Genomic DNA, 14,612 nt, shown 5'->3' on the forward strand with positions numbered 1-14,612 from the left:
GGGGATTTTATTCGGGTTAATTTTATTGATTTTATTTATTTTTTCTTTTTATTTGAGGTCTTTTTATTTTTATTATTTTAGTTTTTATTATTTTAATTTTTATTATTTTAATTTTTATTATTTTAATTTTCATTAGTTTAATTTTTATTATTTTAATTTTTATTAGTGTAATTTTTATTATTTTAATTTTTATTGTTTTAATTTTTATAATTTTAATTTTCATTAGTGTAATTTTTATTATTTTAATTTTTATTATTTTAATATTTATTAGCTTAATTTTTATTATTTTAATATTTATTAGCTTAATTCTCATTTACCATTCTTATTGATTTCTGTATTTGGATTATTTTTATTATTTATCCGCTTTATTGATTTTTTTGTATTTGGATTATTTTAATTTTTATTATTTATCCTTCTTATTGATTTTTTAATTTGGATTAATTTTTATTATTTATCCTTCTTATTCTTTTTTATTTGGGATTATTTTTATTAATTATTTTTATTGATCATTTCAATTAGGGTTATTTTTATTTATTTTTTCCATTTGGATTATTTTTATTTGGATTACTTTTATGTCTACTATTTTTATGCATTATTTTTATTATTTTAATTGATTAATTTTATTTCTTATTTTTACTGGGATTGTTTTTATTTATTATTTTGATTTTTATTTTTATTATGCAATATTTTTATTGGGATCGTTTTTATTCGGACTTTTTTCCATTTGGATTATTTGCATTGGAATTTTTTTAACCTTTTTAGTTTTTCCTTTCGGGCGATTTTTATTGGGATTATTTTTTATTTGGGTGATTTTTATTGGCATCGTTTTCATCGCAGTTTCGTTTTATTTATTATCGTTATTTTATTGGAATTTTCTCCCTTTGGGTTATTTTTATTTGGGATTTTTTAAAATTGGGATCATTTCTTTTTATGAGATTTCTTTTCACCGGAATTATTTTCATCAGATTTTTTTTAATCGGAATTTTTTCTTTTAATTATTTTTTAAGAATTCCTTTATTGAATTCTTTTTATTGGGATTCTTTGATTGGAATGGCTTTCCTGGGATAATTTCAATGGAATTTTTTTCATTGGAATTATTTTGATTATTTTTAATCAGAATTATTTTAATGGGATTATTTAATCGGAATTATTTCCACTGGAATGATTTTAGTGGAATGATTTAATCAGAATAATTTATCAGAATTATTTAATCAGAATTATTTTTAGTGGAGTTATTTTGTACTGGAGGGATTTGATTTGGATTCCTTTATCAGAGTTATTTTTATCAGAATTATTTTTTATCAGAATTATTTTTTATCTGAACCATTATTTTATTGGGATTATTTTTATCTGAATTATGATTTTACCGAGATTCTTTTTATCTGAATCATTATTTTATTGAATTCCTTTTATCGGGATTATTTTACCAGAATAATTTTTATCAGAATTACGATTTTATTTGGATTATTTTTATCGGGATTCTTTTTATTTGGATTATTTCATCAAAACTATTTTTATCAGATTCATTATTTTACGGGGATGATTTCATTGGTATTTTATTTTTATTTGGATTATTTTATCAGAATTATTTTTATCAGAATCGTTATTTTATTGGATTCTTTTATTGGATTATTTTATTGGATTCTTCTATTGCATTCTTTTATTGGATTATTTTTTGGATTATTTTATTTGGATTATTTTATTGGATTATTTTATTTGGATTATTTTATTTGGATTATTTTATTGGATTATTTTATGGGATTATTATTTTATTTGCATTATTTCCATCGGATTGATTTCGGGGTTCATTTGGGGGGGGTCGGGGGAGGAGAATTTTTATTCTATTTTTTAAAAAACTCGAAAAGACAAAAAAAGGAGGAAAATTCCCCCAAAAAGGAAGAGACCCCAAAGGGGGGAGACCCCAAAAAGGGGACCCCAAAAGGGGGTTCCCAAAAGGGGAGAGACCCCAAAAGGGGATTCCCCCCCCAAAAGGGGAGATTCCCCAAAGGCCCCAAAAAGGGGGGAGAGACCCCAAAAGGGGGGTTCCCCAAAAAGGGGGGTTCCCCAAAAAGGGGGTCCCCAGGGGGGGTTCCCCAAAAGCCATTCACGGGGGGAGGGGCAGAGCCCCCAAATTCGGGGTTTTCTCCCCAACCCTTCCCCGCTTTGCACAGCGACCCCTCCCCCCCCGAGGAGCAGCAATACCGGCGGGACCCCCCCCTCAATTTCGGGGGGGTCCTGACCCCAAAATTCCGTTTTTTTTTTTTTTTTTGGGGGTCCCCATTTCTGGCCCTGCTGTAGCACTGGGGGGGGGGGGGTTGGGGGGATCTGACCCCTCCCCCCCCCCCCAAAACCCCCGAAATTTGGGGGGTCGCGCGGGGGGGGGGAGGGGTCGTGCAGAGCTTTTATTTTTGTACCGGCGGCGCTGAAAATCCCGGGAATTGTGGGGACCCCGAACCCCCCCGAGAACCCCAAAACCCTCGCGGGGGGGGCCGGGGCGACCCCCACCCCCCAACCCATCCCCCCCCACCCCGTCACCCCTTCTCCCGCCAGCGGCTCCAATAAAGAGGAGAAGGGGAAGAGCCCAGGGGTCGTGTGGGGTCCTGGGGGGGTTTGGGGGATTTTGGGGATTTTTTTGGGGTCTGTGGGTTATTTTTTGGGGGGGGGGGGGGGTGGTGGGTGTGTCCCCGCTGTGGGGCTTTGGGGGATCCCGGGTGGGCTCTGGGCGTATTGGGGAGGGGTCCCGGGGGGTTTTGGGGGGGGGGTCCCGATGTGGGGGGGGGTCCTGACGGGGGGTCTGGGGTCTCCCCTCCCCCCCCCGGCGGTGTCGGCCGCCATGCCCGGAACCATCGCGGGCCGGAACGGCCGCGGCGGGAGCGCGGGGCCGGAGGGGAACGGACCGGGCGAAACCATCGCGGGGGCGAGTCCACGTCGGCGGGGCCGGTGCTGAGCGGTACCGGCGGTACCGGGAGGGTCCCGGGGGGCGGGGCGGGACCGGAGCGGTCCCTGGGGGCGGGGCCTTTACCGGCAGAGCGGGGACGGGACCGGGAGGGTCCCTGGGTGGGGGTCCCTGAGCGGGGCCGGTACCGAGCGTCCCTCACGGCCCGGCAGCGAGAGGCTCCGGAACGAGCGAGCCCCGGCCCCACGGTGAGTCCCGCGAGTGCCCCGGTGCTCCCCCGGTCCCCTCAGACCTGCAGGCGACACCGGAGCCGCTGTCGGGACCGGTGCCGGAGCCCGCCGAGGCCGGGGACGATGCGGACGCGGTCGGGGCGGTCCCGGTGCCCCGGGGGGTTCAGCGGAGCGCGGGCCGAGCCCGGCCCGGTGCGACCCCCGCGGCTCCTGCCGGGGCAGCGGCGGCCCCGCACATTCCGGGCCTCCGAGTGATACCGGCGGTTCCTCGGCGCGGACACGCGGCGGGACCGGCACCGGCCCCGGCCCCGGCCCGGCTGAGCCCCGCCCGCGGCCCCGCCGGTGCTGGAGCGCATCGGGGCCGCGCCGGGGCCGGTACCGGCGAGAACTTCGTGCGGCACCGGCCGCGCAACAACCCCGACCCGTGCGGTGAGCGCCGGTTCTGCTGCCGGTACCGGTGCCGCTTCCCTTCCCGGCCCATCCCCGGTGCCATCCCCGGTTCTGTCCCCGGTCCAATCCCGGTCCCGCCCATTCCAGGCCCGTTCTGGATCTCTGGTTCTATCCCGGTTCTGTCCCGGTTCCGTCCCGTTCCAGGCCCGTTCTGGACCCCCCAGACCCCCATCTCCCCCAAACCTCGCTCGGCTGCACAAACCCCAAATAAAACCGGGGAGACTCCGATTGGTGCCCTGGGATTTTGGGATCCCCACAGGGATTTTTGGGATCTCTCAGGGATTTTGGGATCTCTCAGGGATTTTGGGATCCCCACAGGGATTTTGGGATCCCCCGCAGGGATTTTGGGATCTCTCAGGGATTTTTGGGATCTCTCAGGGATTTTTGGGATCCCCACAGGGATTTTGGGATCCCCCACAGGGATTTTGGGATCCCCGCAGGGATTTTGGGATCCCCCACAGGGATTTTGGGATCTCTCAGGGATTTTGGGATCCCCACAGGATTTTGGGATCCCCACAGGGATTTTTGGGATCTCTCAGGGATTCTGGGAGCCCCCAGCCCCCCCGGGACGCCCCCAGACCCCCGAGGTGTGAAACCCTCCCGTTTATTGAGGCTCCAGCCGGAGCGATGCCAGGCGGCGCCGCCCGCCCCGGATCGGGGCCAAACCCGCGGCTTTTGGTACATTCGGCCCCTTCCCGGCGGGGTTCCCATCCCGGGGGGGTCCCGGGGGGATTCTCACCCCCCATCCAGCGGTAAAAAACGACCCCTCCCCCCTTCCCCCCCCTCCGCACAAAACCAAAAAAAACCACAAAAAAAAACAAAACCAAAGAAAAAACCCCAAAACTCCCGTGTGGAGCAGAGGGGGAGGGCGGGACCCCCGGGGCGGGGGGCGGGGGGGGGTCCCCGTTTTGGTTTCCTGGGTGTTTCTGGGGGCCGGGGGGGCCCTTCAGCTGCCGTAGTGCATCGTGTTGGTGGTGATGGACATGGGGGAGGCCATGGAGAGCGGCGGCCCCCCCATGGTGAACTGGCTGTTGAGGGGGAAGTGCGAGCTGGAGCCGGCGCCGCTCTGCCCGCTGGACGAGCCTGGGGGGCACAGCGGGGTCAGGGGGGTCCTGGGGGGTGCGGGGGGGTTAATGTGGGGAGGGGGCTCGGGGGTACCTTGCACGATGCCCGTGCTCATGATGGAGCCCATCCTGGAGTGGGTGTGGTTGACGATGCCGGTGTTGGCTGCGGGGTGGGGGGGGCACGGTGAGGGTGGGGGGGCTGTGAGACCCCCGAGTCCTGAGACCCCCCCCGAGTCCTGAGACCCCCCCCCTCATTGTGACACCCCCACCCTTCACCCTGAGCCCCCCACCTTCATTGTGAGACCCCCCCCGAGTCCTGAGACCCCCACCCTCATTGTGAGACCCCCCCTGAGTTCTGAGACCCCCCGAGTCCTGAGACCCCCACCCTCATCGTGAGCCCCGCCCCCCGAGTCCTGAGACCCCCCCCTCATTGTGAGACCCCCCCCCAATCCCGAGCCCCCCCAGCTCACCCAGGGGGATCAGGTTGTTGTGCCCCACGTTGGAGCCGCCCGCGATGACGCTGCTCAGGTCGTAGGCTGCCGGCATCCCTGCGTGGGGAGGGGGTCAGAGCCCCCAGAACCGGGGCTCACACCCCCAGAGCCCCCAGGACCCCCAGAGCCCCCAGGACCCCCCCAGACCCATCAGGACCTCCCCAGACCCACCAGCCACGGCCATTCCTGCGTGGGGAGGGGGTCAGAGCCCCCCCAGAACGGGGGGATGACGCCCCCAGACCCCTCCCCAGACCCCCCAGACCCCCCCCCGGACCCCCCCGGACCCACCGGCCACGGCCATGCCCGTGCTCATGTTGTAGCTGCTGCCCGTGCTCCACATGTTCTCCGACGGGGACGTGTAGTGGGAGCCGGGGGGGGGCGAGGGGGTCGTGCCCGTGTACCTGGGGAGGGGGGGGCGGGGGGAGGGGTGTCAGGGCTTGGGGGGGTCCCGGGGGCGCCCCCGGCCCCGCAGCCCCCCCCGGCCCTACCTGAAGAAGGGATTTTTCAGGTCCAGCAGGTTGGAGGATTTGGAGCCCGTCTGGTCCACCTGGGCCACGATGCTGATGTCGTAGCTCTGTCTGGGGAGGGGGGGCAGCCCGTGAGACCCCCCCGACCCAAAATACACCTGGAGAGGGGCTGGGACCCCCGAATGGGGGCACAGAGACCCAAAGTGCAGCCAAGGGGGCACAGAGACCCCAAAGTGCCCCTGAGGGGTCCCAGCAGCAGCAGCTGGGCCGTGGTTGCCCCCCCAGTTATAAAAACAGCTCTGAAACTGGGCCAGGGCCCCCCAGGGCCAAACTGGGCCAGGAGAGCCCCCCCAGCTCAAACTGGGCCAGGCCCCCCCAGCTCCCAGCCCAGTTCAGCGGGAGCAGCAGATCCAGGGCGGCCCCAACCAGGACATGGCTGGGGGGGGGGAAGGGGCTTGGGGACCCCCCCCAAACCCACCCTGTGCCCCCCCAGCCTCCCCCACGTCACTCCAGAGGCTCCCCGTGCCCCCTAAACCCCCTCTGCAGCCCCAGAACTGCCCCAGAGTGGCCCCAAATCCCCCAGAACTGCCCCAGAGCGGCCCCAAACCCCCTCAATCCCCCCAAATCTCCTCTGCACCCCCAGAACTGCCCCAGCTCCCCTCAGCTGCCCCCCCCAGAGCCCCCTCCCCACCTCTCGTTGGCGACGAGCAGGCAGGGCCCTGAGAGCGTGCGGCCTCTGCAGCCCCGAACTGCCCAAAACCGAACGCCCCAGGCGGCCCCAAACCCCCTCAATCCCCCCCAGAACTGCCCCAAATCCCTCCCCAAGCCCCCCCAAGCCCCCTGCCCACCTCTTGTTGGCGACGAGCAGGCAGGTCCCTGAGAGCGTGTCGCCAGCCTTGGCGAAGAGGGGCGACTGGAACAGGCAGCGCACCTGGTACCAGTGGGTCAGCGGCTCCGTGGGCGCCGTGGAGAGCCACACCGTCATTCTGGGGGGGCAGCGCGGTCAGGGGGGGTGGCACAGAGCCCCGCACCCCCCCGGGACCCCCCCCCATCCCAAAACACCTACATGGAGCCGATGAAGGCCACGTCGAACCAGAAGGCCAGGCCGTGCACCAGCCCCGAGTGCAGCATGTGGAACTTGAAGGGGATTTCTATCCTGGAGGACCGGGGGGGTTATTGGGGGGTGGGAGGAGACCCCCAGCCCCCCCAATCCCCGAGACCCCCCCCCAGGCGCTCCTCACCTGTGCAAGTCGCCCTCCTTGGCTTCCAAGAAGTTCACGGTGTATTTGACGGATTTGGCCATTAAAATCCGGATGTCGAAGGTGTCCTGGGGAACGGGGTGGGCACGGGGGTTTGGGAGCCTCCTGGTCGGCCCGGAGCCCCCAGAGCCCCCCAGAGCCCCCCGGGTCACTCACCACCACGGGCTGCCTGAAGTACTCGTCCACAGCGGCGCCGCGCAGAGCGGAGAGATCCACGCCGTGGAAGGAGGGCTGGTACCTGGGAACGGGGAATGCCAAACTGGGAACACTGGGAATACTGGGAGTGGGGATCCCAAACTGGGAATGGGGATGCCAAACTGGGAATGGGGATCCAAACGGGAGGGCCCAACCGGGATGGGGATCCCAAACGGGAATGGGGAATGCCAGGGAATGGGGACCAAACTGGTACTGGGACGGGGATCCCAACTGGGAATGGGGAATGCCAAACTGGGAACACTGGGAATACTGGGAGTGGGGATCCCAAACTGGGAATGAAAATGGGAATACTGCCAACGGGGAATGGGGACCAACGGAATGTGGATCCCAAACTGGGAATGGGGATCCCAAACTGGGAATGGGGATCCCAAACTGGGAATGTGGATCCCAAACTGGGAATGGGGATCCCAAACTGGGAATGGGGAATGCCAAACTGGGAATGGGGAATGCCAAACTGGGAATGGGGATCCTAAACTGGTACCTGGGAATGGGGAATGCCAAACTGGGAATGGGGATCCCAAACTGGGAATGGGGATCCCAAACTGGTACCTGGGAACGGGGAATGCCAAACTGGGAATGGGGATCCCAAACTGGGAATGGGAACTGGGAACAGGAACCAGGAATGGGAACAGGAACCAGGAATGGGAACTGGGGACTGGGAATGGGAACTGGGAACAGGACTGGGAATGGGAGCAGGAACCAGGAATGGGACTGGGAATGGGACCAGGAGCAGGCCCTGGTCAGGCTCACCAGAAGTTGGCCTTGGTGAACTGCTCCATGTAGAGCTGCTCGTCCGTGAAGGGCGCCAGGTGCACGTCCCCGATCGTGGGGAACATGTTCCCTGAGGGAGGGAGGGAGGGACGACCTTGGAGCCGGGGGGTCCCACGGCCCCCAGGGACCCCCGGGGACCCCCCTGCGCTCACCGCTGGGCTTCAGGTACTTCTTGGCGTGCAGGTAGCTCTCGAGCATGCGCTCGTTGAAGAGCATGTAGCCCATGGGCTCCGAGATGATGATGTCCACCTGCTCGGGCAGCGACACCTCCTCCACCTTGCCCGGGATCACCACGATCCGCTCCGTCAGGTTGTTGCTCTTCACCAGCACCTGGGGCAGGGCAGGGGGAGGGGGTCAGGCCGTGGGGACACCCCCGGGCTGCCGGGAGCCCCCCCGGGCTCACCTCGGCGTGCTGGGCCATGGTGCTGGCCTCCACCGCGTAGATCTTGCGCGCACCGGCCTGGGCCGCGAAGAAGGAGAGGATGCCCGAGCCACAGCCCACGTCCAGCACGATCTGGGGAGGGACGGGGGCAGCTGGGAGCCTCGGGAGCCCCCAGGCTCAGCCCCGGCTGGATCCTGCCCAAAGCCCAGCCAAAAAGCCCCCAAAAACCCAGCCAGATTGCCCCTAAAAATGGAGCCAGATTCCCCTCAAAACCCAGCCAGATTCTCCCCAAAAACCCAGCCCGATTCCTCCCCAAAAACCCAGCCCGATTCCTCCCAAAAACCCAGACAAAAACCCCCCAAAAACCCAGCCAGGTTGCCCCTAAAAATGGAGCCAGATTCCCCTCAAAACCCAGCCAGATTGCCCCTAAAAATGGAGCCAGATTCCCCCCAAAACCCAGCCCGATTCCTCCCCAAAACCCAGCCAAAAAGCCCCCAAAAACCCAGCCAGGTTGCCCCTAAAAATGGAGCCATCCCCCAAAAAACCTCCCCAAAAACCCAGATCCCCCAAAACCAAGACTCCCCAAAACCCAGACAAAAACCCAGCCAGATCTCCCCAAAAATGGATCCAGATGCCCCCAAACCTCAACCAGATCCCACCAAAACCCGAGCCAAGCTTCCTCCCTAAAACCAGACCAGTCTGGACAAAAACGGAGCCAGATTTTCCCAAAACGAGCTGGGTTCCTCCAAAACGAGCCGAATCCCCCCAAAACGAGCCGAACCCCCCCGGACCTTGTCCTTGAAGTCGCTGTGGTTCTGCAGGATCGCCCGCTGGTACGTCCCCGTGCGCACGTAGTCCTGCATCATGTTCTGCTGCTGGGACAGGTACCCGGAGAACTGCCGGACACACGGACAGCCCGTGAGCCCGGGAACGGCCCCCAGGAGCGGGAACGGCCCCCAGGAGCGGGAACGGCCCCCAGGAGCGGGGGTCCCCACCTGGAAGTACTGCACGGCCGAGGACTCCTCGGTGCGCTCGCTGAACACCGAGCGCTCCGTGTTGTGGCCCCGGCAGTTCTTCAGGATGTTGTAGAAGGAGCAGAAGTCTGCGGCGGTGAAAGGGTTAACCCGGGGGGTCCCGGGGGGGGTGTGGGGCAGGGGAGGGGGGGTCCTGCTCACCCGTGGGGGTCCCGAATTGCAGCAGCACGCTGTTGCAGCCCAGGGTGATGATGAAGGATTGCTTCCCCACCCGGCTGCACTCGGTGTCGCGGGACACGGAGCACTTGAACACGCACACCTCCTCATCTGGGGGGGCGAAAATGGGGGGGAAACGGGGAAAAATGGGGGAAATGGGGAAAAATGGGAATGGGGGAAAAACGGGGGGAAAATGGGGAAAATGGGAATGGGGGAAATGGGGAAAAATGGGGGAAATGGGGAAAATGGGGGAAAATGGGAATGGGGGAAATGGGGGGGAAATGGGAATGGGGGAAAATGGGAATGGGGAAATGGGGGAAATGGGAATGGGGAAATGGGGAAAATGGGAATGGGGGGAAAATGGGGGAAATGGGGAAAATGGGGAAAAATGGGAAAAATGGGGGGGAAATGGGAAAAATGGAATGGGAAAAATGGGGGGAAAATGGGGAAAGGGGAATGGGGGAAAAACGGGGGGAAATGGGGAAAATGGGAATGGGGGGGAAACGGGGGAAAACGGGGGAAATGGGGAAAATGGGAATGGGGGAAATGAGGGGAAAACGGGGGGAAATGGGAATGGGGAAATGGGGGGGAATGGGGATAATTGGCGGAAAATGGGGGAAAATGGGAATGGGGGGAAATGGGGAAAATGGGAATGGGGGAACATCAGGAAAAAATGGGAATGGGGGAATGGGAATGGGAAAAATGGGAATGGGAAAAATGGGGGAAAATGGGGGGGAATGGGAAAAAACAGGAATGGGGGAAGAAATGGGAGGGGAAAATGGGGAGAAAAAAATGGGAATGGGGGGGAATGGGAATGGGGGGAAATAATGGGAATGGGGAGGGGAAATGGGGAAAAAATGGGAATGGGGGTGGGAAAAAAAAAGGGGATGGGGAGGGGGAAAATGGGATTTGGGGGGGAAAATGGGAATGGAGAGGGGGTAAACGGGAGAGGAGGGTGTGGGGAGGGAGAACGGGGCGGGAAAATGGGGAGGGATGGGAGGAAAAAGGGAGGGGACGGAGAGAAAAGTGAGGGGAGCGCCGGGCCCGGCCCGAACCCTCCGCACAGAGCGGGATAAAGCACAATTAACCTAATTAACCTCTAATTACCGCGGGGGAGGGCTCCCAAAGCACGGCCCGGGGGGGAGCAGCCGCAATTCCCGGCAGAAACGGGGATTTGGGGTTCGCGGGTTAAAGGGAAGGGGATGCAGGGGCTGGGGTCGCCCCGGGGCACCGGGAGCGGCCGGTAAAACCGGACCCGGCCGCTTCCCAAAAATTCCCGGTTCGCCCCCGGGGTCCGGCAGCCGCGGGGAGTTCCCGAGGGCCCGGGAGCAGCTGCCGGTACCGGGCCCGGAGCAGCTGCCGGTACCGGGCCCGGAGCACCGGGAGCAGGGGCCGGTACCGGGCCCGGAGCACCGGGAGCAGGGGCCGGTACCGGGCCCGGGAGCACCGGGAGCAGCGGCCGGTACCGGGCCCGGAGCACCGGGAGCCCGCGGCGCTTTGCGGGCGGTGAAAGGAGCGGCAGATGTTGCGGCGGCTCCCCCCGGCCCCGCACACAAAGGCGGCTCGGGAACGGCTCCGGGGGGAGAACGGGCCGGGCCGGGCCCGGGAGGAGCCGCGGGCTCGGCCATGGAGCGGCCGCCGTGCCTCAGTTTCCCCCGGTACCGGTGTCAGAGCCGCGCGTTAATTATCCAATTAGCGCCGCTGGTTAATGAGGCCGCCAGCACCGGCCGGGGGTCGCCGCCCCCCTCGCAGCACCGAGCGCAACCGGGAGCCGCGGGAATCCCGAGCACAAAGCGAAGGAGGCGCCGGGTTTGGGGAGAAAAGGAGGAAAAACCCCAAGGACGGGAAAAACCCCAAAGAACGGCAAAAACCCCAAAGAACGGCAAAAACCCCAAGGAACGGCAAAAAGCGAGACAAAGAGGAGCCGGCGGCGCCGCCGCCCCCCGCGGCCCCGGGAGGTCACGGAATTGGGGCCGTTTCGGGCAAAAGTGCCCGGGGGGGGGGCGGGGATGGGACTGAACTTTCCGCAGCCTCCGGAAAACGCCGGGGAACCGGGACCCCCCCCCGATCCCGGCTGCCCCGAGGAGCCCCCGAGCCCGGCGGGGCCGAGACCCCCCGGAGGCGCAGAACGTTCCAAACCCATTCAAAGCCCCCCCGAGCCCCCCCCTGCCCCCCCCCGGCCCTGAACCCCCAACCCCCCCATTCCAGCCCCGACCCCCCAAACCCCCCCAGCCCAAACCCCACATCGCCGCCGGCCCCCCCAGCCCCCACTGACCCCTCAGGGCCCCTTCCCGCCCCCTCCCCATCCCCAGAGACCCCTCAGGGCCCCTCCCCCCTCCCCTCAGCCCCCCACGCCCCCTCCCCCGCCGGGCCCCCCGCCCCGCCCGGGCCCCCGCGCGCACTCACGGCCGTAGAGGGCGATGGCGGCGCTGTCGGGGCCGGTGCGGACCTCGAGGCGCAGCGGCTGCTGCTCCTGGTGCCGCTGGATCTCCCCGTTCGCGTCCCCGACCGTGAGGAGCCGCACGCCGGGGAACACCGACACCGCGGCCATCTTGGACCGCGCCGCGCCCCGCCCACCCGGGGCCCCGCCCCCCGACCCGGCCGCGCCCACCCCCGACCCGGGACCCGCCCCGCGGTGGACACGCCCACCCCGGGATGGACACGCCCCCAAATCCCGGCGGCGCGAGGGGGCGGTGGCGCCCCCTGGCGGATGGGAGGGCAACGGGAACGGGCACCGGGAACGGGAACGGGCACCGGGAACGGGGAACGGGAACGGGACACCGGGAACGGGAATGGGAACGGGACACCGGGAACGGGAATGGGAACGGGAATGGGAATGGGACACCGGGAATGCGGCAGCGCTGGAGACGAACACCTTTATTGGCAGCCGAGAGTCCGGGGGAGCCCCGGCAGCACCGGAGGGGGCGGGGGTTCCTCCCGGAGGGCTCCCGGTGACCGGATCCAGGGCCAGCCTCGATCCGTGGGGACACCAGGACGCGCTCCCGGCTCCGTGTCCTCACCGGGACTCCCGGGACCCCTCACGGGCACGGCGGCGTCGGCGCGGGGGCCAAGGGGAAGCTCTGCCGGGACAGGAGGGGCGCGGGTGTGGATTTTGGGGGTCCCGGGGTGGGACTGAGGGGCCCGCGGTGGATTTGGGGTCACGGGGGTCCGGCCTTACCGGGGCCGGCACCGTGGGGCTCTGTGCGCGCCGCCGCCGGACGCCTGTGAGGACAGAACCGGTGGCACCGGGGTGGCCCAGCAGAGTGGAGTGGGGTCCCTGGGCGCTGAGCCCCCCGAATTCCCGGTTCTGAACCCCCCCCGAATTCCCGGTTCTGAACCCCCCGAATTCCCGGTTCCGAGCCCCCTCCCACCTCGCCCGGCCGCGGTCGCAGCCCCCAGCAGCAGCAGCAGCCCCGGGAAGGCGACACCGACCGAGACCGGGAGGACCCAGGGAGGATCTGGAAGGGAGAGAGGGAGGGGATCACCGTGATCGGTACCGGGATCGGTACCGGGATCCAGAACCGGGATCCGGGACCGTGACAGGGATCAGCCCCGGGCGGTGCCGGTGCCATTACCGGTGCCGTTCCGCGGGGTCCCGGTGCCGTTCCGCGGGGTCCCGGTGCCGTTCCGCGGGGTCCCGGCCGTGGCTGCGGGTGCCGCGGTGGTGCCGGTGCCCGTGCTCGGCTGACACTCGGCATCGCCCAAATCTGGGGAGAAAAACCCCGAAATCGGTTCCGGGCCGGCCCCGGGATGCGGGACGGGGATGCCCCCGGGGTTCCCCGCACGCACCGGAGCCGCCGGTGCCGGGGCTCAGCTCCGACTCCAGCCAGGCGCTGCCGTTGTGGCTCCGGTACCGGCAGCGGAAGCAGCCGGCGGCCCCGGGCAGGGCGAACTCGGCCCAGTGGCGCTGGGAGCGGCGGGAGGCTCCGCAGCGGCGCCGCCGAGCCCCGCAGCAGCTTCGAAGGTGCTGCCGGGCGGCGCCGCGGGGCCAGGCAGCGGATCCGGGGCGGGCCCGGCTCCGGGGGCAGCCGGAGCAGCAGCGGCGCCGGGAGGAGGCGCGGGGCGGCGGCGGTACCGGAACGGCGGCGGGAACCCCGGGAATCCTCGCCGGGCTCGTGCCCAGTCTGGCTCAAGCACGAGGCCGCAGCCACGAGGAGAAGGAGCCCATCCTCATCCTCATCCTCATCCTCATCCTCATCTTCATCCTCCTCCCGCTCCGGGAGCTCCCCGGGACGGAGGAATCAGCCGGGAGCGGCCGGGGCAGCCGGGCCGCGGGCCGGGGCGCGGGAAGGAAGCGCCGGCCGGCCCCAGGAAATGGAACTTTTCAGCCATTGCGCAAAAATTGGGTTTTTTACACGCAAAGCTCCGAGCTCGGGGAGGGGGCGGGGGAGTGAGGCTGCCCCAGGCTGGGAACGGATTTGGGTGAAATCGGAAATTATTGCGATTTTCACGTGGAAGGGGTGGAGGATGGGAGCCTGGGACCCCCAGATCTGTCCTGAAACACCTCAAATCTGCCCCCACCCCCAAATCAGCCCCGAGCTTCCCCAGGTTTGCCCCCAGATCTCCAAATCTGTCCCCATTTTCCCCCCTGGACCTGAAAATCCGCCCCAAATTCTCCGAAATTTCCCGAATTTGCCCCAAATTCCCCCCGGGCCCCGCGCGGTGCATTGTGGGATTCCACCTCCGCCAGGGGGCGCTCGCCAACCCCGCGTGCTGAGGCGGGGCGGGCCCACGTTCGCGGTGACCAATCAGAGCTCAGGACGGCGGGGAGGGATCAGCCAATGAGCGCGGAGGGGGAAGGAGAGGACCCCGCGCCTCGGGCGGCCCCGAGAGCGCCTGAAAAACTCCGGGATCCGCGAGTGGGGGAACCGCGGGGATCCGCCACCGGGATCTTCCTCCGGGATCTGTCAGCGGGATCGCGCACCGGGATCGCTCACCGCGATCGGCCGCCGGGATCGCCCTCAGCGGGGTCCTTGGGTCACCTCCCGCCTCAGGCACCGCCGCGGGCAGCCCCGGGGGGCCCTTCCTGAGCGGCGTCGCGCGGCGATGGCGGCGCCCATGGCGGATCCCGGCGGGATCTCCGTCCCGAATCTCGCCGATTCCCGGGGTTCGCTGCGGTGAATCCCGCCCGGGACTGCGGCGGATCCCCCCGGATCCAGTCCCGGGGCTCGGGGTGCGTCCCGCGGCTCCCCCGTC

At 61.3% G+C, this 14,612-nt stretch overlaps 2 protein-coding genes across 4 annotated transcripts; both read right to left on the reverse strand.

Moving 5' to 3' along the window:
• Positions 1–4,397: 4,397 nt before the first annotated feature.
• Positions 4,398–11,992, reverse strand: CARM1 (coactivator associated arginine methyltransferase 1). Of its 3 annotated transcripts, none has more exons than XM_030970168.1 (16): positions 11,823–11,992; positions 9,402–9,527; positions 9,222–9,328; positions 9,018–9,122; positions 8,248–8,358; positions 7,997–8,174; positions 7,824–7,914; positions 7,014–7,095; positions 6,840–6,925; positions 6,665–6,754; positions 6,447–6,584; positions 5,620–5,709; positions 5,420–5,532; positions 5,111–5,176; positions 4,735–4,803; positions 4,399–4,659 (listed from the first exon to the last, which is right to left on the reverse strand). In XM_030970168.1, exons 1-16 carry the CDS (start codon positions 11,965–11,967, stop codon positions 4,523–4,525), a joined length of 1,734 nt encoding a protein of 577 aa, XP_030826028.1. In that variant the 5' UTR covers positions 11,968–11,992; the 3' UTR covers positions 4,399–4,522. The 3 variants fall into 3 exon arrangements, with proteins under 3 accessions (XP_030826025.1, XP_030826028.1, XP_030826026.1); XM_030970166.1 differs by having other exon boundaries at positions 4,401–4,659; positions 5,111–5,188; XM_030970165.1 differs by having other exon boundaries at positions 4,398–4,803; positions 5,111–5,188.
• Positions 11,993–12,178: 186 nt separating this feature from the next.
• On the reverse strand, positions 12,179–13,337 carry LOC115916461 (translation initiation factor IF-2-like). The gene is made up of 5 exons (XM_030970194.1): positions 13,206–13,337; positions 12,992–13,123; positions 12,788–12,874; positions 12,595–12,638; positions 12,179–12,496 (listed from the first exon to the last, which is right to left on the reverse strand). Exons 2-5 carry the CDS (start codon positions 13,112–13,114, stop codon positions 12,433–12,435), a joined length of 318 nt encoding a protein of 105 aa, XP_030826054.1. The 5' UTR covers positions 13,115–13,123; positions 13,206–13,337; the 3' UTR covers positions 12,179–12,432.
• Positions 13,338–14,612: the final 1,275 nt, after the last annotated feature.

This window comes from Camarhynchus parvulus, unplaced genomic scaffold (assembly GCF_901933205.1).
Source record: "Camarhynchus parvulus unplaced genomic scaffold, STF_HiC, whole genome shotgun sequence".
NCBI classification, from domain to species: domain Eukaryota; kingdom Metazoa; phylum Chordata; class Aves; order Passeriformes; family Thraupidae; genus Camarhynchus; species Camarhynchus parvulus.